Here is a 23,301-nt window from a genome sequence, read left to right on the forward strand (position 1 = left end):
TGGAAATTCATGCTGGTCTTTTCAGCGAGGTTTGTCAACCTGGCATGAATTTAAACATGAGTATGTTTTTTGCTGCCCAATTAAACCCCTTCAAAGTCTTGAGGGTGTTATCAGATGAACTTCTAAATGTCAGTGAGACCACATCGCCCAACTTTTGTCTGTACTAGTGTAAGCCTCATATTTGAATGTCATACACTTGATTAGCCAAAAAGACCATAAATGAAAACATGAAAAATGTCATTGCTGTGCATTTAGATAGAGTTGCATTTCATCTAAGCAACATAAAACATATCTATGGAGTGTCTCTTTGGATTAGCTGCACCATCCTTGGCTCCTCTGTTCGTGCTGTTAAGAGTTAAAACCGTTCATCAGTTTGCAGAGAGTAAAGCTCTCATAACCATGGGAAGTTATAAGGTTCCTGTCATCAGCCTGAAGGTAATGCTGAAAGACAATATACACAAGCATTAGGAGTCCTGCAACACAAGCTCTCAGAGAACAGCTGACCTTGCAGTAACTAGGAGCAAAAAGATGGTTGCGGGGTGTTTGCCGGGTAAGTTGCTGGGTCGTCCTAATCGGTTTTGAGTCTCCAAGACTGATTTAAATACTTCATTCTAGCTACTAATGGGAAATGGCTGTGTGTCGTTGTTCAAATCTGACATGCCTGGCCTCTTGCTGAGATAAACTTACCCTGGAGACGGAAACCCCCTGCTTTTCTTAAACAGGCTCAAATTGAATTAGGACATTCTTCTGGACTGTAAGTGTAAAATTGAGCAGAGATGTTCCCTGAGGTTGGTAAAGCAAGGTGTTGGATTTTAAGCACATTAAAGATGGGAGACTGTTGTATCAGGCACTACTCGCCCACTGAATTTTAACAACAGCATGATGAGGAAGAGAGAGAGAAGGGACAGCTGACACTCACCGCAAGCATGTGAGTGTGTTCTATGAGTGTGTGTAGTTTCTTTTTACAAATATTTTACAAATGTTCATTCTAAGCCGGACTCTACAGGCAACAGGCACATATGATTTATGGCAACAACAACAACAAAAAAAGTTTTCTTAAAGCAAGTAAGTGCAGTGAGTAAATGTTTCCACAACTGTGGGTTGTGCTAAGCAGACCATGAACTGAGTTTGGAACCTGAGGCCAGTTGCAATGTTCTAACATCTGTTTGTAGTATATATCATAAGCCATATTGTATATCTGCTTATAAAATGTAGGCTTTATTTTCTCACGTTGGGGTTATAAGAGTTTTAAAAAAAACATAGCAAAACCCATTCTAATACTATTGGTTATAAAAACCAATTTACATGTTAAAAAATAAATTAATTAAAAGGTAATTGTGACTTTACATCTCCAATTGTGACTTTGTATGCCACAATAGGACTTTTTCATGTTCTTGAAGTGAAGTGACAGTATTTGTGCAATGCATTTAACCCATCCAAGTGTACACACACAGCAGTGGGCAGCCGTTTTTGCTACGGCGCCTGGGGAACAGTTGGGGGTTCAGTGCCTTGCTCAAGGGTCTCACCTAAGCTGTGGTATTGAGGGTAGAAGAGAGCGCTGGTTATTCCCCCCCTCCACTGACAATTCCTGCCGGACCTGTGATTCGAACCCACAACCTTCAGGTTACAAGTCCGACTTTTCAACCATTAGGCCACCACTGGAACTTGAGGGCTCAAAATGAGTATTTACATTTCTAAAAACGGCATTTTATGCATTATTGTTAAAACATTTATGGTTAGTTCACCAAAGGTTTAATTTATTTGATTAAAAATACTGTAAAATTTGGAACTATTATTACAACTTAAAATAACTTTCTACTTTAAAACATTTTAAAATATAATTTATTCCTGTTATGTTAAGTTTTATATCTCATAATGCAATTTTATATCTTGCAACTCCAACTTCGAGTCTCATAATTAAAACTATATATCAAAATGTGCCTTTACATCTCAGAATAACAGCTTTGTATATTAAAATGTGACTTCATATCTCACGTTCTATTTCTAATTTTAACCTATCTGACAAATACTTTTTTTAATTTTAGACTGAAGTTGGCTTGAATAGTTTGGCATAATTACTAGTATTCACCCTCTCTTCTTCAGTCCATCTCCACACTTCATCTTTGCAGTCAATAGCACTTCAACTGTAGTCCTAAGAAACCTTTGGATGAGAGCTGCTCTGTTTAACCAAATAGACTGGGTTTTTGCATGGATAGATCAGCGTTACGCAGAGTCAAACTGCCTCATCCCACCTGTGAAATATGTCAAATCTCTGCAAATTTCTCTTCAAACTTCTTTCAATGAGTCTGGCAACCAGTGGTAAAGTCCAGCTCTGAAATTTGTGTGTGCCTCTACTTTCGGTCAATTGGAAAACCCGTCACCCCTGTTATCTACTTTCAGCTGGAATTGGCAATAGATATGGAGCAAGCTTTGCTCAAGATGGGAAGAATAAATTACCTCCTGCATCCATATCAGCAACGTTTTCTCCAGCACTGAGGCCACCTTCATCATCCCAACCAGCCGTGCATTGTTCGATCGCTCACACAGAGCATTCAAACCATTCCTCTCCCCTCCTTCCTCTCAACCTTCTTATTTCTTCTTAACTTCAGCCTCTTACCCTCACTTCCTTACTTCCTAGCTTTCCCTCAATCTGGCGCTTTATGGCAATTACTATGTCCATCTATCACACCAACCCACACCACCAAACCTCGCTGTAATCCAGCAATGGTTAATTCCATCAGTCTCAAGCTCACTGTTCACCCCCATCAGTCCTAAAATCCATTTAAAAGGGTAGAGTAGTTCTTTGCAGTTCTTCTATCCTCAGCTGGTGAGACTGAATGGCTGTGAGGTACGAGGCCAAGACAAAGATAAATACACAGCCAAAAAGCAAAGGGAAAAATTACGCTGAATACCTCTAAATCAAAGTCAGGATGGGAGCCACTGCTGTGCTGGGCAGAAGTCAATGCAATGAAACCAGGCAAGATACAGATGATTCTAAGCTCTATTAGGAGTCCAAGAGGGTACTATGAATGTGGAAAATATTGATACAATAAAGTATTGTACTGGCTTTTCATGACTGACTGATCAAATAAAACTAATAGATTGATTGTTTTGAATAAATTGACTTAACTTGTAACAACTAACATTACCTCTAAAGCTTTATAGACCAGGGGTTTTCAAACATGTAGGTCCCTTTAGGAGGTTGGCTGAAAGTTTAAATGAAATTTCATATACACGCACACACTACCACCAGTCAAAAGTCTTTTATGCTCACCAAGGCTGCATTTATTTGATCAAAATAGACTACAAATAGAAAAAGAACAGTAAAATTTTGTCTAAATATTCATGTTTTGGAAGACATAAAATAATTTAAAGGGCTCATAGGATGCTGCTTAAAATAAAAAAAAAATTGTGAATTTGGTGTGATGAAATGTGTTTATGTGGTTTAAGGTTAAAAAAACACATTATTTTCCACATACTGTACATTATTGTTTCTCCTCTATGCCCTGCCTTCTGAAACGCGTCGATTTCACAAGGCTCATCTCTCTGAAAAGCGAGGTGTGCTGTGATTGGCCAGCTATCCAGCGCGTTGTGATTTGCCAAATGCCTCAAGCGTGAGACCGAAATGTTACGCCTCTTAACATATTGAGAAGCCTTGTCCGGCTGGAGCAACGAGACAAAAACATAAAACCCATTATAAACATGATATAAACATGATTTCTAGTCGTGTTTTCTTTTCGAAGGCAAAAACAAAGTAGTTTCACTTTCTCAACTTAGTTTCGCTTTTCTCAACCTTCTTTCTTTGCGTGAACATCTAGGTGGCTTTATGCAAATCTTCCCACGTACTGACCTAGATATGTGGAGGCATGTTAAAATGAGCCGTTTCAGAGGGGCATGGACTTTTATAAAGAATATCCCTTTGGATTTCAGACTTTAGTCTTTGCAACTTCACAGATCTTCTTTATTCACCAAGAGATTCCTGTGTTAGAGTGAGCCGTTTCAGGGGGGCGTGGTTTCATATGACCCCTTTAAATAATCACTAGTGATTTTACCCCTACAAGACATGCTTGCACATAAGAGCTGCTATTTTCTCTTGTGACTAAGTTCGCTCGGAGACACAAATATAAAGTGACAAAAGTCTCTCTAATAAAGCACGGCTTTGAGTGGAAGCCTTTGCTTTTAAGGCTATGCAGAAAGCTTCTTTTTGCCATAGTAACCAACTGCTCTGTGATTATTATCTGTAAGGATGACATTTCAACTGGACAGGTGGGCACCACGATACAATGATTACAGAGGTCAGCAAGAACGTAGGAGTGCGAGGACGGAGAGAATGGAGGACAACAAAAAAGGCAGTGAAAATGAAGAGCGAGACGCAAGGGTTAAAGACATTCACAGGAGTGGGTGTTTTTGGCAGAACATGCCTTAATAAAAACACCAGGGGAACCGACAATGAAGGGGGAATTAAGATAAATAATTGTTTGACGCAAGGGTTGCATTTTTTTTTTTCCCCACAGCGCATAACAGTTTGAGAAATTATGGAGTATTTGGATGGATGTTTGTTTTTTTTTTTTTTTTTATTTTTTGGACTGTAACCAGTGTTCAAATGGTGTTAAATATGAAGAGCTTATAGACTGAAAATTTATATGAATGACAGAAACATCCTCTACATGTCAGTGATTCAGCAAACTTCTTTGCTATTTTCTAAGTAGTGTCAACTGCTCACTCTTTTTAAAAGAAAAAAAGTGTTTTTTATACTACAGTCCCTTTACACTCAGATGTTGTCTTTTCAGTGTGGCATCACTTCTGAGATTTTATGTTGACCTAATGAAGGAAGGATGAATAAAGCTCAAGGGAAAATCATAATTTATATGCCAAAGACGTACATATCACCTTGGTTACTGCTTGCAGTCTTATTTTCATAAGACACTCTTTTATCCATATAGATATGTGTTTTTATTGCTCCATATGTGTTTTTCTCACTGCTTACTGGAAAATCATGAGCTTATATCCCTAAAAAAAGTCACCTTCGGAAAGAATATTCAACAGCTTTGCTCTTAATTTGCTTCTTACAATCAAAAAGTTGCCAGACTACAGCTTTGCTACAATGTGACACACATTACAGTAAGTGTCCATGAAGAGGCTAAGTGCTGTTGGTTTATATTCTTCTCAACACCTAATATGGGACTCAAGGGACTGGAGCTCAAACTTGGCTGCATAGTGACTCTAAAAACCCAGACACACTCCAGACTCTCTTACAGTCTAATCAGCAATCCCCTTGGACCATCCTTTCACACTCTCTTCCTGTTTTCCCTAACATGTACACACACAAGATTCACCTTACCTGACCTCTTCTCTGGGATAGGAGGGTAACCATCTCCCTGTGGAATTCCGTTCCTCTTTCCCAGTGGCCAGAAGTCTCATCAAACCTCAGAGACCCTGTCTATCTGTCTCTTTGCCCCTGCTGTCTTCCTTCTTACAAACACCATGATTTCTCTTGGATGTGTTTGCGCTGTCTTGTCTTTTTCCAGAAACAACCAATTGAAGGAGTGCCACAGGGTGCTGAACTGGGTCCCTTTGGAATTTCTCTGACAGATCCCTCAAGCACCTTTTCCCAGTAAACAGGCATTCCTGAGATCTACAAGGAAAACCCCAAGTGAATACTCCTGGACCTCTGATTTCCAAAATTAAACTTGTTGGCAACATCATTATATGTCAGCACAATTCACAGGCGCTTGGTTGTAACACTGGTACAGAGTTCACCCAAAAATGTATTTCACACATCTTATAAAAATAAATAAATTAATAAATAAAACAATAGATAAATAATATATTGAACCTTGAATAAATAAAATTAATAAATAATGTTTAATTTAATAATAATAATAATAAATAATGTTTATTATTATGATTAATAATAATAATAATACTACAAAAGGTCCAATATTTATAATTATTATAAATATTTAATTATTATTATTATTACAAAGATTTTTTACCTGTATTCCTGTACTTGTCTAACATACACATGTATGAATTATTATATAGCAAACTGTAGTAATTTCATCACATTTCTTCTAGCTAATATAAATTTTAATCAGCCAGCGCAATTTCTATAAATGTAAACATCAAAACTCATTTTAAACTGTTAGTGTTCCCCTCTCTCCAGCCCACCAATCCACATCTCTCTCTCAGCTTAGACTCCTGCATCTTTAAAGCATGAAGGTCCTTCTAACAGCACTGAAACTGATAAAATACTGAGTCTTTATGCAGCCACGAACCAACTCAAACACGAGTGTGATTTGTTATTCCCTGTGGCGGGGCTGACTATTAGCCCTTTCCTCCGGTTGTCGCGATAAAAACCAAAGCAGAAAACAATAACGAGAGCGGAACATCAAATAGCAGCGTGTTTTTTCTTTAATCTCCCTTCTCAAAAACATTTGAAAAAGACGACAGAGTGAGAGGTGCTGTCTCAATCAGTACATTTACATTCCATTCCTCTGCAGAAAAAGACCCCACTGGATTTGCAGCTAATCCATTTGAGTTATGCTAACTTGATGACTCCACTTGCATGATTTTATCCAACGCATTGAATTTGCATTCTACTAAAAATGCATTAGGTATAGCCACTGTGTAACCTGTTAGACTGGTAATAGCACAAGAAATAAAGCCCATTAGATTAATTGTATGGTTGTCCCTCTCATAGTCAATCATTCTAGGAACTCTTACATTGTTGTAATGTAAAGTAACAGATTTAGTCATATCAGTGCAAATTGAAGCTGATAATATGATAATATTAGATTAGAAAGATTTTATATGGCATTCCATTAAAAAAAAAAAAAAAAACGGTCCATTAAAAGGCTGGGTTGTGACTCATTTTGAATCAAATTCAGAATGCTTTTTAATTTCCAAATCAATTCCTGAATCAAACAAGGTAAGAAACATAATGCACAAGTACAAATCAAATTTTAATGTTAATTCAAAGAAATTCACATGACAAAAACTAAAAAAGAAAAGTTTGTCAAGAATGTTGAATGTTGGTTTGAAAAGGCCTCGTTTGCCAGTTTTGATGGAGTCAGGGGTCCAAAAGATGGATTCAGCAGTACAACACTGCTAACACTCCTCTGAAAACAAATATATCATTCAAATATTATCTCTGTCTTGTTGGTCAACCATAAAACCAAAAAATCAACAGCAAGCCAGAGGAAAAAGCATTTATTGACTAAATGTAGCTCTCTCTCTCTCTGGAAACAAATGCAATGGTCTCTGAAAGCCGACACAGCATCAGCATCATTTCCTCACAGCTTATGTGGTGGAAATGCTTTGAATATCTAATCAACATCATAAGTGATGAGTCAAATATGGATAGAAAGCATGACTAAAGGTGAATAAAAATAATCAATGTGGATTGTGGAGGCCTTATTACAACACCATAATGATAAGAGGAGATCTCATCTGGGCTTTGGATGCCTTCCCAAATACACCTGTGCTATGTGAATATAGCAAATCTGTGCGGGAACTGTACTAATCTCCATGCTTAACACACATTTAAGTAGATAGCCAGGTAAATTACTTGGAGGAAAAGATGTAAACTGGAAATCAGGCAAAATACAAGTTTCTTACAAACACACAGTTTTTCACTTCCTAAGATGCTAATAGATGGAGTGGAGACATGTGGACTACTGTGGATTATTGTGATGCTTTTATCAGCTGTTTGGACTCTCATTCTGACGGCACCCATTTACTGCAGACGATGCATTGGTGAGCAAGTGATGTAATGCTGAATTTCTCCAAATCTTTTCCGATGAAGAAACAAACTCATCTACATCTTGGATGGCCTGAGTGTGAGTTTGACATTTTTCAGCAAACTTTAATTTTTAGGTGAACTATTCCTTTAAAGGTTTTTTTTTTTTTTTTTTTGGCCACCATAGCCATTATTCTTTTATTTAAACACTTTTTGCATGGCAAGTTTCCAGTCAGAAGTCAAAATGTCCCCAATTGCTGCATTTTTGTGGTCAGGTAAAGAGTTGCACATAGATTTATATCAATGTTGTCACTTGTATGCTTGCCTCCAGGCAACATGTATAAATGACCTTTCTTCAACAAAAAAAAGAACAATTTAAGGAATGGTCTGGCTATTTCTTTGCCCCTCTAGCTCTTACTTTAACTTCCAAACAGTTAGAGAAAGTCCAGAATACCCTCTTAATAACCATTCCATCGTCTGCAATATAAATATTCATTGACTCCACCATATTGTCTTTCACTCTGCATAGGTAAGATGGCAGGGAAATCTGTGGCTGAGAGATGTGCCAGTCAGGAACCATTGCAGAGCCACAATTCACCTTTCCCCAATCAAGCCTTCCACATATCACCTGCAGACGGACGTACAGGAGAAATATTCCCCTTGTATAACCTCTGCCTTTTTTCTTTCTTTCTTTTTTTTTTTTACTTCTAAGAACTTCTAAGAAAAACATGCCATTTCTACACAGCACTTTTTCAAAGGATCTATGTTTTTACCTAAATATTTGTTCTAAATGTCTTTGTCTGCAGTGCTAAATGTTGAGGAGCAACTCTGGATGAGACAAAAATACAGGTACAAAAGAAAAACTGCAAGAATGAGTCTCTTTTTTGGAGTAATGATGCTGTTTCTCTGGATGGTGAAGTGGAATCCACAGGCATTTAATGAAAACACACAGGAACGTGACCTCGCAGCTACAAATAAACACGGCTGAGTAAACAGGTCATTAAGAAAATAAAGCAACTTTCTTCATTCTGTCAGGCGCAGGAGCGAGGGATTAATGGCCATGGATTAGGTGCAGCCGCAGACACTGTTCACACAAGCCTAAAAATAACAGCCACAGACATCTAGAGAATCTCTCACCCTGGACATGTTTAATGGCCATTGTTTCTGCTGCATTAAGCCATATGGGGTAAAAAGGCTCCAAAATGTCTCCTCTGCAATTAGGAGACTATGGATGCCATGAGCAACAACTTGGTATAGCCCTAGTCCAAAGCAACTGGGCAAAATGCTTTTCTAAATACACATTTACCACATAAGCCAATTAAAGAAGGATGCCAGATTTGGCTACATACAATATAATGATCAGTGCTGTTACTGTCAACTAAAACATTTTTTCATTGAAACAAAGCTAAAATCAAATAAAATATATATATTAGATGATGGATGGATGCCATGAGCAACAACTTGGTATAGCCCTAGTCCAAAGCAACTGGGCAAAATGCTTTTCTAAATACACATTTACCACATAAGCCAATTAAAGAAGGATGCCAGATTTGGCTACATACAATATAATGATCAGTGCTGTTACTGTCAACTAAAACATTTTTTCATTGAAACAAAGCTAAAATCAAATAAAATATATATATTAGATGAAAATGTAAACTTAATTTATAAATGTTGCCTTGGCAACTAAGTGAAGTAATATAAATTCTAGTTAAAGTACTAAAATTACAATTACTAAAACAAGCATAAAAATAAATTGATGCTGAATAGAAATATTTAAAAGAAAACTACTAGAAATGACAAAAAAGACATCATTACTAATAGTTAAACAAAATGAAACTAAAAATAAAAAGCCAATTCAAAATATTAATAAACAATACAGTACAACTATATATTAATAGCGCTGACAGTGATACCTCAAGGTAAATGTGTAATATGTGACACTGAAATAGCAATTGACAGAGCAGAAACAACACCAGAGAGCACCAGAGAGCTCCGGCCATTGGGTCTAATGTCGCAAAACTACTTAATATAACAGCCATGACATACAATATGTCTCTCATTATTACTGCTTTCTAATTACACATACAAGTGCTTCTGCAGTTGCTCAGCTTAATCCAAATTCATTAAGAGATACCAAAAATACAGCCAGCGGATGAAAGTGCCACAAACACATGCCCACATTCACCCACACGCAGACTCTGCCTGTAAAACTCAACAAGGAGCTGAGGGTCACAAACAACAGGGCGTATGATGACGGCTGGAAATGCCACTGGCACAATCTCAATTTTTAAAAAAGGCACAATCACTTTATGCCCACCAGCCAACAATCCAAACCAGAGCCATTCGATGGGTGGTACAACAGCTGTGTCACCCCCAGATACTTTTTTTGGTAAAAGACTAAATGATCATTGAGCAGATTCAGATTTAGACTGTCTATTATTGTCAGATTTAGAGTGTCTATTATTCCTTCCTCACTTTTTACATGCTGAATGGAGGTCGCCGTGATTTTGCCAAGTAAGACATGTTCCTGGATCAACATCTTTTGATAATCCTGGATCAACATTATTGTCCAAAAATATAGACTTAATCCAGTCCCTACCCCTAAACCTAACCCTACCCATAATTTATTCTTAAACTCAGTGTGAAATGATAGCTGATTAACAAGAGTGTAGAAGCACCTGACCCTGATTGTAAGCCTAAAACAGATATTTCCTGAAAAGTTATATCTCAATTCTGATTGGTTGATTGGAATTCTAGGGCAAGTAATTAAAAAAGATGGGGGAGTGTTTGGGTGTTGTCTTGTGATGTTTTGAAGATTTTTTTGATATTGTGGTTGTAAAAAAGTTTTGCTTCAATGTGGTTGTTGTTTTAAATGTGATATACTATAGTTGTTCACTTGACTGACTTTGACTGCTTACAGTTGTCATCAATTGGAACTCTGTTTGAATCTGTGAGTACTTTTTGAGCTATTGCTTTTGCTTGTTTGTGTGTTTGCCTGACAAAGGTCTTTGACCGAAACGTTGCTATTTTTAACTTTTTGAATAAAGGGAGCATAACAGTGTGCAGATCTTTTTTTCTATTATTTGATTGGAATGTTGATCCAGGAACATGTTGTTCTTGGTGAAATCACGCTCGCCCTGAATGGATGTCAGTAGGGAATGGCGGCTCAGAGGAGAATGTGTGTCACAAATGCAAAAACCTGCAGATTGGTAAGGTCTCTGAAAGACATGAGAATGCAAAACAAGGTTTAATTGGGGGAGATTAATGCAAAATTGAGATGACAGAAGCTTGTGTTCGTGAAACATACGGTGAATGTATTCACTCCATCGATCAAATGTGGAAAATCAGAAACTGAGCATTGTGGTTACACACAGCAAACCTGGCAAAGTTTAATTGCTGGCAACACAAGAATTCACAGATCCATCTGCGCAAGGCTAAATTAGTTACAGAGTTCATTGTTTGAAGATATGCTATAAAGGTTAAATTTCACTCTATCTGACAATCAGCCCATATTTGCCTTGTTAAGCAAACAGGACCCTGTGGCATTTCAATTAGAATTGGGTGAGGATGATATTTTGTTCCCTGCCGGGCTGTCCGTCCCATATTCTATTAACATCATGACACGCCCAATTATCTCCCATTGATTCAGTCAAAACACAGAAGGATAAACAATCTCGAATGCTTGGGTAAATTGATGGTTTGTGTATTTTGGGAGTCTTATAAGTTGACAGAGGCCATGACACATGCCATTCGTATCGCCGGAGCGAGATGGAGAGATGCTGCTAACGGTCTAGCTCTTGTGACACATGGATCGTATGATAGCTGGCAAAAATAGAGGTGGGGATCAGCCTGTCCATGTGGATCCAAAGGAGCGTAAAATTGTGTCCAGCAAAGCGTGTGGGATATGACAGTCAGGACATGAAATTCTAATGAAAACCAAATCTAATGCAATGCATATTTTCAAGAATCCCACCTACACAATCTAAACTTTGCAGATGGGCTTGCTCAAACCAGGTAATCACATGCGCCTCTGAGTCTAGAGGGAAACAGGAAAATCTGAAAAACAATGTCAAATATTGTACACTGCAAATACATGTGTTCAGAGTGAATTTTCAAGAAAGGGTCTGTGTAACGCTTCACAAATCAATTTTTAACTGTTTGGTTTAATTTGTAAAACAGTCCACAGCCACACCCCCATGCAATTGGTACAGCCCACAGCTCAAATTGCAAGAAAAAAAAAAAAAGAAAAATAGAAAATCTTTAAAGGATCATTTCTAAAGTCACAATTTAGCACAAGTAAAATTGAAATACGGAGAGAAAATGGCAATTATTCATTTAAGAAGTAACTGAAAACTAGCTTCCTTTTTTTTTGCATTTGGATTTGCATCATATGGTATGAAAATTGAATTGTGAAGCATTACACGGACGAAGAAGCCCAGATATCACTTAATAAATGACAAATTATGTACTAATATCTATTCGTGTGTGGTCTGGGTATTCCCTATATTGTAGGGACCAAATTCCCCCACAAGGATAGTAAAACCTGACATTTTTGACATTGTGGGGACAAAATTTCAGTCCACGTGAGGAAAACAGCTTATAAATCAATACTAAATTATGTTTTCTTTAAATCATACAACATACTTCAATTAACTGTGGGTCTGTCGCCAAACATATTTGGCCATTTGATGCAAAGTCCCGCCTATATAACAAGTCACCCAAACAACAGTCAGGACAAAACAATGATTAAGAGACTTATGACTACTTTTTTCCATAGCACAATACAGCTTTTCATAAATTTATATGCTGTATACTATACACAATGTACTCTATCTAATGTATGAATTTTAGAAGTGTCTCAAATGGATCAGAAAGGTTTTTTGCATGAAAGCATTCGTCATTTTCCAGTGTCAGAAACAACATTTCAAACTAGCTAGTTGTAGCATGTCTAAAATATTGAAATGCACAAAGAATGATAGCTAAAGATTATTTCAATAAAATAAAAAAAAATAAAAAATGTAATAAGAAAGTCTAATCTTGAAGCAATCTCTTCAATCTACAGTCCATTAAAAAAAAAAATCTATAGACTCCTAATGAAACATGGCTTCTCAATGGATCTCTATAGGCAGTGCATTTAAAAAAAATTCTAGTATGCACATTTACATTAAAGCAATTCCCATTAAAGATCTTAGCTTCCTTTTAATAGTAACATTTGTTTTCCGCACTAGATATGTGTGAAGTTCAGACAATCTTAATTTGCACTTCAGTAGTGATGTCTGGTTCTAGCGATCACAAAGGATTCTTTGTTCTTGTCACTTGTTTACCCGTCAGTAAAAACAGAGAGATGCTTCTGAAGTATGCAAGTAAGTCCTTACTTTAATACTTTATTAAAAGTACATCCATTCTACTTTATTTCAAGGTCTAATGAGGCCTTCACAGCGCTGTCGGCTCTTTCAAAAGTTCTGATTATAAAGCCTTCGCAGAAACTAATCTGTGCCTCTAGGGACTTTATGTGCCTGGGTTGAAGACATAAAGAGAAAGATGCACAGAGAAAGAAGTAGTATGTGGAAGAAAGACACTGCACCATGCTGCGTGTGCATGTGGGTGACAGGTTAAGAGGATGAGGGCCAATTCGCCTGACACCATACTACAGAAATGCACATTTAAAAGTGTCTGTATGTTCCCTTCAAACCATCCACAACAACAGCAGCCTTTCTCAATATAGCCCTGCAAAGCCGCTTGAACACAAAGATTTTTTTGATACGCTAATCGACAAACGCTCCCTGCCACATCAGCATCATGCCAGTTTTCATTGTGGAGCAGAAAAGGTTGCTCAGGATAAAGGATTTGTCTTCTTTTCTTAGAAATGCTTCAAAGGACGTTGGGTCTATGTGAGAAAGGAGCTTAGAGCTCAAAGTAAAGTGTAGGGTGTTTCATTCTCTCTCCAATTATGTCCCTGAAACATTTTTTCTCCTTTTCACTGCTAATGTATGTGCAGATCTAAAGACATGGATAAAGCAAACATGCTTCTGCACTGAAAGCATGGCTGTATGCACTTCAAAGCTATAGTAATACGTAGTCAAAAGTATAGTCAAAGTTTTTAGGCTGGTCTGCCTCAGTGGTCTAACAGCACTCAAAAATCTAAATGATTACGATGGAAATCAAACAAATTAAGGCTTTTTCTGTTTATAGAAGCAAAGAAACAATTCCAGTGCAAAGCTTAAGTTTAACAGTTGAAGAGTCTGAGGTCTCTGGAATGCAGCAAAATGCAAAACAACTTTTGCATTAGTCAATGGAACAATGGAACAAAAAGTGTAGTGTGACCCTTTATGCGATTCATGGAATTTATAACTGAATGTGACCAGACAAGCCATTATCAACATATTAGGCATATGGTTACGATACGATGTTAGGCATATGAGTTAATGAGTGAATATTTAAATTCTTAATATTTATTACAGGTAATTTAAATTGATTTGTAAAAGATTTACTTTTCTTCTTTTTTCTTTTAAATCTTTTAATTAATTCCTTTACATAAAAACAAAAAAATCATAGTTACGGCTTTGTAAGCATGTGACTGAACAGTAAACAAAATGTAAGATGAAATTTTAAGAACAATAATTTAAAAAATGAGCAACTAAATACAATTGTCTTGCTTTGCTGAACAAATAAAGCTAAAGAGGTAACTAAATTCGCTCTGGTATTTTGTTGTACAAATCATGCACAATATTCTGTTCCGCTGTGAAAAAAAAAAAAAAGAAAAACTCAAAAATGAACCTTAGCCATCAGAAGAAGAGACAAGCCTTGAAAAAAGCCCATTCTTCTTACTCAACAGCTCCATCAAGTACAATAAATTTGAAAGTCTGTCTTACAGTAACCAAGGCCATTAAGTCAGCTGCACTGAACACCTGCTGATCTTCTTCTAAACAAAATAAATTGCTTAATCTGCATTCTTACAGAACTCTGGCAAACAAATTCACTCAGAGGCATTCATGCTCACCTGTTGTTTTTTTGGGGTGGCAAGCAGTGTTCCTTTAGAATTGCTGGCACTATATCGCCATCTATATGGTCGGAGTGAGTACTGAGGGTGTTGAGAGTGGGGGGTTGGGAGAGGAGATTGCAAGGCAGAGATTGATTTGCCCTCTCTCAGATGTGGCACTTAGCTGAGGCGATCTGCTGTGAATCACGGCAAATTAAAGAAAACAGAGCGAGCCACGCTTTGGAAATAAGCGCAGCAAAGAGAGGGAGAGAGAGAGAGCTGTGGAACCTGATGTCCCTTCATGTCTGTACTGGTTACTTAAGTCCTGTCTGAGACACAGCTCTAGAGAAGGGGAGAAAGGTGTTAGTCACAGGCCAGCTGAGGTTCAGGCTCTTCTTCAGGCATTGGTGAGTCATACAGGGAGGAGATCAATGCAAAATAAGAAAATATAGGATTACAGTCAAGGTAGGGTTTAGTTGGCTGATTTGATCTTCTGCAGTCAATGCAAAAACAGCAATGAGCCAAGATGAAGCAGATCAGAGCGTTCAATATCATCGTCCAATTAGATTATGTGCGGAGGAAAGCAATCTATCGTTTTAGATAGGGATGACTTTTATGAAACTGATTTTTAAGGGTTAATGGGGATGTGTTAAAAGACATATTTTCAAAATCGACAAGTAAGTGGGAACTTGCCTTAAATGACTATTCGATTAATCTTTCTTAAAGAAGAACTGAATAATTAGGCTGGTCTCGGGTTCACCTGACCCCAATTGGACGTTTATAAGACACGTTCAGCTACTTGGAGAGCAATCGACTGGAACAGAAACCAGCAGCCTATAGTTGTTATTTTAAAAGTAAGCCTATTTTTAGCTTGGCTAGCTGTTTAAAAAAGGCGGGAGGCAAAACAGTACAAAATGCAACAAAGTGACCAGAGCGGCAGTACTTTGAGGGGGATGAATTTGAATAGGGTTTTTTTGCTGCAAACAGTCTAACAAGTAAAGCACAATATGCGGCAAGCATGCTAATAAAAGCAATGCTTGTAAAAATATGAAAACTTAAAAAAAAAAAATCTAGATAATCTTTTTGATCTCACCAATTACAATGTTAGGTATCTCCATAGGGGGGGGGGGGGGGGGGGCAAAAATTAAGAACAACTTTAAACAAATCACTAATTAATCTTTCTAATTGTGCTGCTTAAAGTTTTTGTGGAAACCGTGATACTTTTTTTGTCAGGATTCTTTGAAGAATAAAGTTCAAAGAGCAGTACTTATTTGAAATATAAATCTTTTGTAACATTATAAATGTCTTTACTATCACTTTTAATAACTTTTATGCTTCTTTCTTAATATCAAATATTAATTTATATTCACACACACCTCACTTGCACTAAACCTTTGAACCGTACAAAAATTAGACATCACTTATCGCTCTTGTGTTAAGGAAAAAGTTGCTTGTGTCACGTCAATAAAATATTACAAATATAAATTTACTATGGAAATATTAAAGAGATCATTATCATGACTTTTTCTGGCCTGGAAAACATTTTTCACCTAATATTTTCACTTTTTTTTATTTGACTATGAGAGCCACATATTTATGTGCATAAATAAGAATATTTTGAACCATTCACAGGTTAAATTTTGTCTTAACACAGGGATGAAACGGTGCTTGAACTATGAAAGACGGAAAGATCAGTACAGCGGTGGTCAGGACTGCAGGGCACATCCTGTCTGCTTATCACAAATCAGATCCCTGCCTTCCATTTATCTCTGTTCCTGTCATCAATCATACCCAACAACATGCATCTTTCTAAAGGAACATGCACACACACACACACACACAATGGAGAAAATTTTTCTGCCATTATTCCTACCATTACTATTCTCTGGGTCCCCTTTAATACACATTGAATTGTGCCACATAAGCATCTACAGATAAACAAGTATCATATTTCCCGTGACATTCGGCTGTTCTCACTGTGAAATCTGTGTACGTGTGCATGTCTCTGATACAAGTCCCCATATTGCCTCCGGCTCCACAGGTCACTGTGCACAACAAATACACAGAGTCAGACAAAGGCCACACAGATACCATTCAATTAATTACTGCTTCCAACTAGTGAGTTGGAAATCCAGTGTCAAAGATAAAGCCATCCATGTTTACAGTATGAGTCACTCCAATTATATTTGGATTGGCTAATGCAGGCTAGACCGTCTGGGTGGTTTTAGATATTCTGAAAGAAAAGATTCCAGCAATAATTGACTATGAATCAATATGCAAATACAGGAATATTATATAAAATTTCCACTTCTCTCAGAGGGACGAGACGGTCCAGGGACATTTTGCAGGCCTGGCATGTCACACTGTGTGTTTGAGAAGTGGATTAGAAGATCCAGGCGTTTGAGGCTCTCCTCACAATTATCTGCCTGACAGAGGAATGATCTATGCAAACATACTGTATAGGAGATAGACAGGGACAGATAGAAAGAAGGGCACTAGGGATGGATAGAAGAGTTCTGAAACTAGAGGACTGACAATGTGAGATCTCTTTCTGCTAAATCAATGCTTGGGGGACTCTAATGCAACTCTTGCACTCAAAATGGAGCAAAGTTGGAACACAATCGAGCTTTCATTCTCCCCAGATCTCTAAATGAGTTCCATTCAGTATAATGAGTTGGAACTGTTGATTTGGTCTTGGTTAAAATGAGCAAGCTGCTCTGGGACATACCGTTGTCTTTTATCTCTATCTTTGCTTCCATCATAAAAATGGATAGTTCAGCCAAAATGAAAATTCTGTCATAATTTATTCGCTCTCTTGCTGTTACAAATCTATTACTTTAATTCTTTTGAAACAAAACACAAAAAATGGATACTTTGAAGAATACTCTAAGACTAAGTCTACACTCTAAGAAATAAAGGTACAAAACTGTCCTGGGGAACCCTTTTAAACGATACTAATATGTACCTTTTTAGCTTTTGTATCTTGGGGTACTGCCCCAGTGATAGCTTTGTACCTTTTACAGTATGTAAACCACTGAATCACAATCATAGGAGGAAGTCATTAACAAATGAGTTCAGAATGACTGTTTGTACAGTGTTAATCTGTGTGAATGTGAGCAATTATTTATGAGCATCTTCAAAACAAATCTTTACACTCTGATATCTCTTTACATTGCCCAAGCTTTTTGACTTGACTAGCGCCTACTCCACAATGTACTGGCTACATTAAAGTACAAACACACAAATTTGTGCCTTAAAAATTCTCCAACATTGCTCTGCTTCCACTATGTGAGCCAAGTGAAACGTTGAAGGTCAATAGGCCTTGACCTCTAAAACTCTAGACAAGCATAAATCTATCACTAGAATCGCTCTGTAATCACTGATTCTTCGCCAAGAGCTATAACCCACAAGCATGCACAACATATCTGCTATGAAGGGTTTGCACAAATAAGGCAAAATCAAACCTAACCTATGCAGCAAAAGCGGTGACATTGGTAGAGGATTGGTAGCGAGTACAAAGGAGGGTCGACACAGCGAGCAATCCATTCAGATCCACTGCAGTGCTAATGACTGGGTGCTCTCATTATCTCCATCATTACCAGACCTTCATTTACCATATTGTGCTCAACAGCTAGTGCACGAATTAATCAAGATTTCTCACTCTGGTAAGACAAGCTTCCTCCTAATGGCGCACTTCAAACATGAAAGTACGAGTCACAGTACAGTCCATCTGCAAGGTTAAATACAAACCAGACCTCCCAAATTCTCTCTGTGCTTCACTACAAGGTTACCTAAAGGCACTACAAGGACCAGACAGTCAAGTTAGTATCAGCAGTTTGTCCCTTCTGGTGGATGCAATAATTACACCATTCTGCAAGCATATTGATATTTTTTCAAAAATAAATTTTTCATACAAACCCGATTCCAAAAAAGTTGGGACACTGTTCAAATTGTGAGTAAAAAAGGAATGGAATAATTTACAAATCTCATAAACTTATATTTTATTCAAAATAGAATATAGATAACATATCAAATGTTGAAAGTGAGACATTTTGAAATGCCATGCCAAATATTGGCTCATTTTGGATTTCATGAGAGCTACACATTCCAAAAAAGTTGAGACAGGTAGCAATAAGAGGCGGAAAAGTTAAATGTACATATAAGGAACAGCTGGAGGATTTGCAACTTATTAGGTCAATTGGCAACATGATTGGGTATAAAAAGAGCCTCTCAGAGTGGCAGTGTCTCTCAGAAGTCAAGATGTGCAGAGGATTCCCCCACCAATTCCCCCAATGCTGCGGCGAAAAATAGTGGAGCAATATCAGAAAGGAGTTTCTCAGAGAAAAACTACAAAGAGTTTGAAGTTATCGTCATCTACAGTGCATAATATCATCTAAAGATTCAGAGAATCTGGAACAATCTCTGTGCGTAAGGGTCAAGGCCGGAAAACCATACTGGATGCCCGTGATCTTCGGGCCCCTAGATGGCACTGCATCACATACAGGAATGCTACTGTTATGGAAATCACAACATGGGCTCAGAAATACTTCCAGAAAACATTGTCGGTGAACACAATCCACCGTGCCATTCGCCGTTGCCGGTAAAAAAAGAAGCCATATCTAAACATGATCCAGAAGCGCAGGCGTTTTCTCTGGGCCAAGGCTCATTTAAAATTGACTGTGGCAAAGTGGAAAACTGTTCTGTGGTCAGACGAATCAAAATTTGAAGTTCTTTTTGGAAAACTGGGACGCCATGTCATCCGGACTAAAACAGACAAGGACAACCCAAGGTGTTATCAGTGCTCAGTTCAGAAGCCTGCATCTCTGATGGTATGGGGTTGCATGAGTGCGTGTGGCATGGGCAGCTTACACATCTGGAAAGGCACCATCAATGCTGAAAGGTATATCCAAGTTCTAGAACAACATATGCTCCCATCCAGATGTTGTCTCTTTCAGGGAAGACCTTGCATTTTCCAACATGACAATGCCAGACCACATACTGCATCAATTACAACATCATGGCTGCGTAGAAGAAGGATCCGGGTACTGAAATGGCCAGCCTGCAGATCTTTCACCCATAGAAAACATTTGGCGCATCATAAAGAGGAAGATGCGACAAAGAAGACCTAAGACAGTTGAGCAACTAGAAGCCTGTATTAGACAAGAAAGGGACAACATTCCTATTCCTAAACTTGAGCAACTTGTCTCCTCAGTCCCCAGATGTTTGCAGTTAGAAAAATAAGAGGGGATGCTACACAATGGTAAACAGGGCCTTGTCCCAACTTTTTTGATACGTGTTGATGCCATGAAATTTAAAATCCACTTATTTTTCCCTTAAAATTATATATTTTCTCAGTTTAAACATTTGATATGTCATCTGTTGTATTCTGAAAAAAAATATTGAAATTTGAAACTTCCACATCATTGCATTCTGTTTTTATTCACAATGAAATGAAAAAAATGAAATGAAAATATATTGGTTATCGGCCATAACATGTAAATAATTACCAGCTTTTTGGTATTGGTCAGAATTTAAATATTGTTGGTTCCCAGTGTTGTTTACGATCATTCAACTATTATTATAGTATTTATTATTACTATATACTAATACACACTGACTTATCTATTACCTGAGACATTGGTCCACATGTTCCATCCCAAAGAATCCTCACCACTTAAGGATCTTACAGCAAGCAAAGGAAATTTTCAGTTCCATTTCTCGCTCTCTCTTTCCATTTTCTAATACCGTGCTGGGGAAAACTGGGTAAATAGATAAGTAAAAAAAATAAAAAAATAAAAAATAAAAAAAGCAATGGGAGATAGAGAGAGCTAAAGATAAATGTCTGCACTTATTTATATATATATTTTTTTGTTTTCATTTGTGTTTGTTATTTTATAGGCTTTTTAATTTAAAAAAAATCTGTAAAGCTTTAAATTATTTTATATCAGTTTTACTGTTATAGTATATATTCATGTCACGGGTTGGTGATGCAGATTGAATGATTACGATGGAGATGACAGAAAAATCTTTTAATTAAGTAAATTCACATGCACATAGTACAAGCACAAGAACCAACTTAACATAGACAAGAACAGACAAAGGCTAAGGAAGGAGTGGAGGTTTTGGTTTGTGTAGTGGAGTAAGGTGATGAGGTGTAGATTAATATTATAATGGTAAACAGAATGGTAATCAGGAAATTAAGTTAAGAAAACTAGGTCACAGTGGAACAGTGTTTTAATAGTTTAAATTAAAAAATAACAACACTTTTTCTATCACTAATTTAGGCTAAACAAATTTTGCTACTTTTAATGAACAAAGCAAAACTCCATATCAAAAATATTTTGTTTTTCAATGGTGAAAAAAGGAGAGTCCAGTTTGATGTCCCATAACGCCAATCCAAACATTCCAACCTAATTTAGAGAGCTCCTTTGGTGAGGACACCATGCAACCGATGGAATTTCAGCTGAATGCATTTAGAGTAATGTTAACGTAAAGTGAAGGATCTCAACAGAGTACAATAAATTAAAAACTCTTAAATATTTAAGGTGCTTTGCATTTTGACAAAAAAAAAGCAAATTTCATGTAAAAATGAACCAACCCTGTTGCTACCTCATCTCTCCATTTGCTAAGAAGGGACGCTATATATGAAGTACATGCACTCTGTAGCTGATGATGAGCACCCTAGACACAGAGAGTGGACACAGCTGAAGCCAGCCCTTCTGCATGACTGCCTTTAGGCTTTGCAACTAAAGATAAAGTGTGATTGTGTGTGTGTGTGTGTGTGTGTGTGTGTGTGTGTGTGTGTGTGTGTGTGTGTGTGTGTGTGTGTGTGTGTGTGTGTGTGTGTGTGTGTGTGTGCTTGTGCATTATGCCCTGGCTGAAGCGATTTGCACCTGTTACCCTTGCAATAAATAGAAATGACACCAGCCTAAAGCAGTGCCTCTTTCTCTCATTAAGAGTGATGAATCACAGGAGTAACACATAAGTGGCAACGAAGTCATCAAACGCACACCGTCCATGTCTCGCAACAAGGTCATCAAAGGGGAAAGTGATGCAGATAGCAAGTCAAAAGCATTATGTGTGGCCTATATAAGATTTAAAGCCAATATGTGCATCCTGGAGCGAACAACATCCACTCCAAACTTTAAATGGCCACACTGACTTATCTATTACCTGAGATATTGGACGGCATGTTCCATCCCAAAGAATCCTCACCACTTAGTGACCTTATAGCAAGCAAAGAAAATTATTTTCCCTCCCATTTCTCGCTCTCTTTATCCATTTTCTAACGCCGTGGTGGGGGAAACTGGGTAAATAGATTAGTAAATAAAATAAAACACAAAAGCAACGGGGGAGAGAGAGCTAAAGATAAATGTCTACACCTCACGGGTACGGCGCACTTATTCTGAATCATTGCAGCGGCTCGCAACTGCTTAACGTTTCATTTTGGAAACAGGGATTTATAGAGGAAGGGAATTCACAGGCTCCGATACGCAAGGGAAACTTGGCGCCCTACCTGCGCAACTATAAATAAGATCCTTCTCACTTGATCACACACGGAGCCAGAGAGGAAAAAAGGGATTTCGCACTGCTGGCCAGGCAGACAGTGAGGGTGAGACGACCATCTAGAGAGCATCAGAGGCTATAATCTATTTAAAGTGGTTTATTGCAAATGGAAGCCAAACATAGACAACATCATGCTTACAGTGAATTGTAAAAAAGAATGTGCTGTAATCTGTTCAGACTCCCATAAGGACTCAGAGCATTGTGATGATTCACAGCTATAAAAGTAAAAGCCTAGTGAAGCATCTAAGAAGAGCCGAAATGTGACAAATGCATCATAAGTATTAATAATAAGTGCACACTGATAGGTCTCTCAAAGCTCTCAAGGATAAAGTGTCTTTTTTAAACCACGCACAAGCCTGGAGCTTTTTGTGTGATAAACAACAAAGAAGGTTTATTTAAATTAAACAGTGAATAATGCATGTAGCACATGCTGAGGGCATGTGAAGTTATAAATCACCTAACATAGGCTACCACTATCTATTCCATAACAACATTTATCTAACTGAAAACACGTCCATCAAATGCATATTATCTTCAAAGGGCCATTTGAGGATCATGACCTGATGTGTTAGAGCATTATAAATCATATTCTAAGAAAATAATGGCATTTAATCTGTGAGAGGAAGAAACACCACCACAACACCTGTTGTTCATTATCCTGAATGAGGAATTAACTGTTGAGCAGTGGCTTTAAAATGAGCCATCAACATTTTTATATGCAGGAGGCCATAATGTATTCTTCACCCCCAACTGATGACCACTGGCTATCTGATGCACATGCAAACAACATGACAATATTAACTGTCCATTAGTATTAACAGCCTGAGGTTCCTACAGTAAATCCCTTTGATTTCGGAAAGACAAAATGTCAAAACTAACAAAAGTCAAAACTAAAAGGCTGATAGCTAGCTGGTTATTAGTTGGTGCAAGCAGATCACTGGAGGCTGGTTAACCATCTAAAATGTCCCAATAGCAAACATGACCACTTTAAGCTTTTACGTAGCTGTAGTTT

General features: G+C 37.6%; 1 protein-coding gene across 3 annotated transcripts in view; it reads right to left on the reverse strand.

Moving 5' to 3' along the window:
• Positions 1 to 23,301, reverse strand: part of LOC109109916 (cadherin-13-like) — a 283,438-nt gene that overhangs the window by 258,990 nt on the left and 1,147 nt on the right. Inside the window, exon 1 of one of the 3 annotated variants that reach the window (XM_042775471.1) lies at positions 14,617 to 14,646. The exons of the other annotated variants lie outside the window; for them this stretch is intronic. Coding sequence (XP_042631405.1) covers positions 14,617 to 14,631 — 15 coding nt within the window. The 5' untranslated portion in view covers positions 14,632 to 14,646. Of the gene's footprint in view, positions 1 to 14,616; positions 14,647 to 23,301 lie in introns of those variants that run through there. 3 annotated transcript variants of the gene reach the window in all.

Source organism: Cyprinus carpio, chromosome A18 (assembly GCF_018340385.1).
Source record: "Cyprinus carpio isolate SPL01 chromosome A18, ASM1834038v1, whole genome shotgun sequence".
Lineage (NCBI taxonomy): Eukaryota > Metazoa > Chordata > Actinopteri > Cypriniformes > Cyprinidae > Cyprinus > Cyprinus carpio.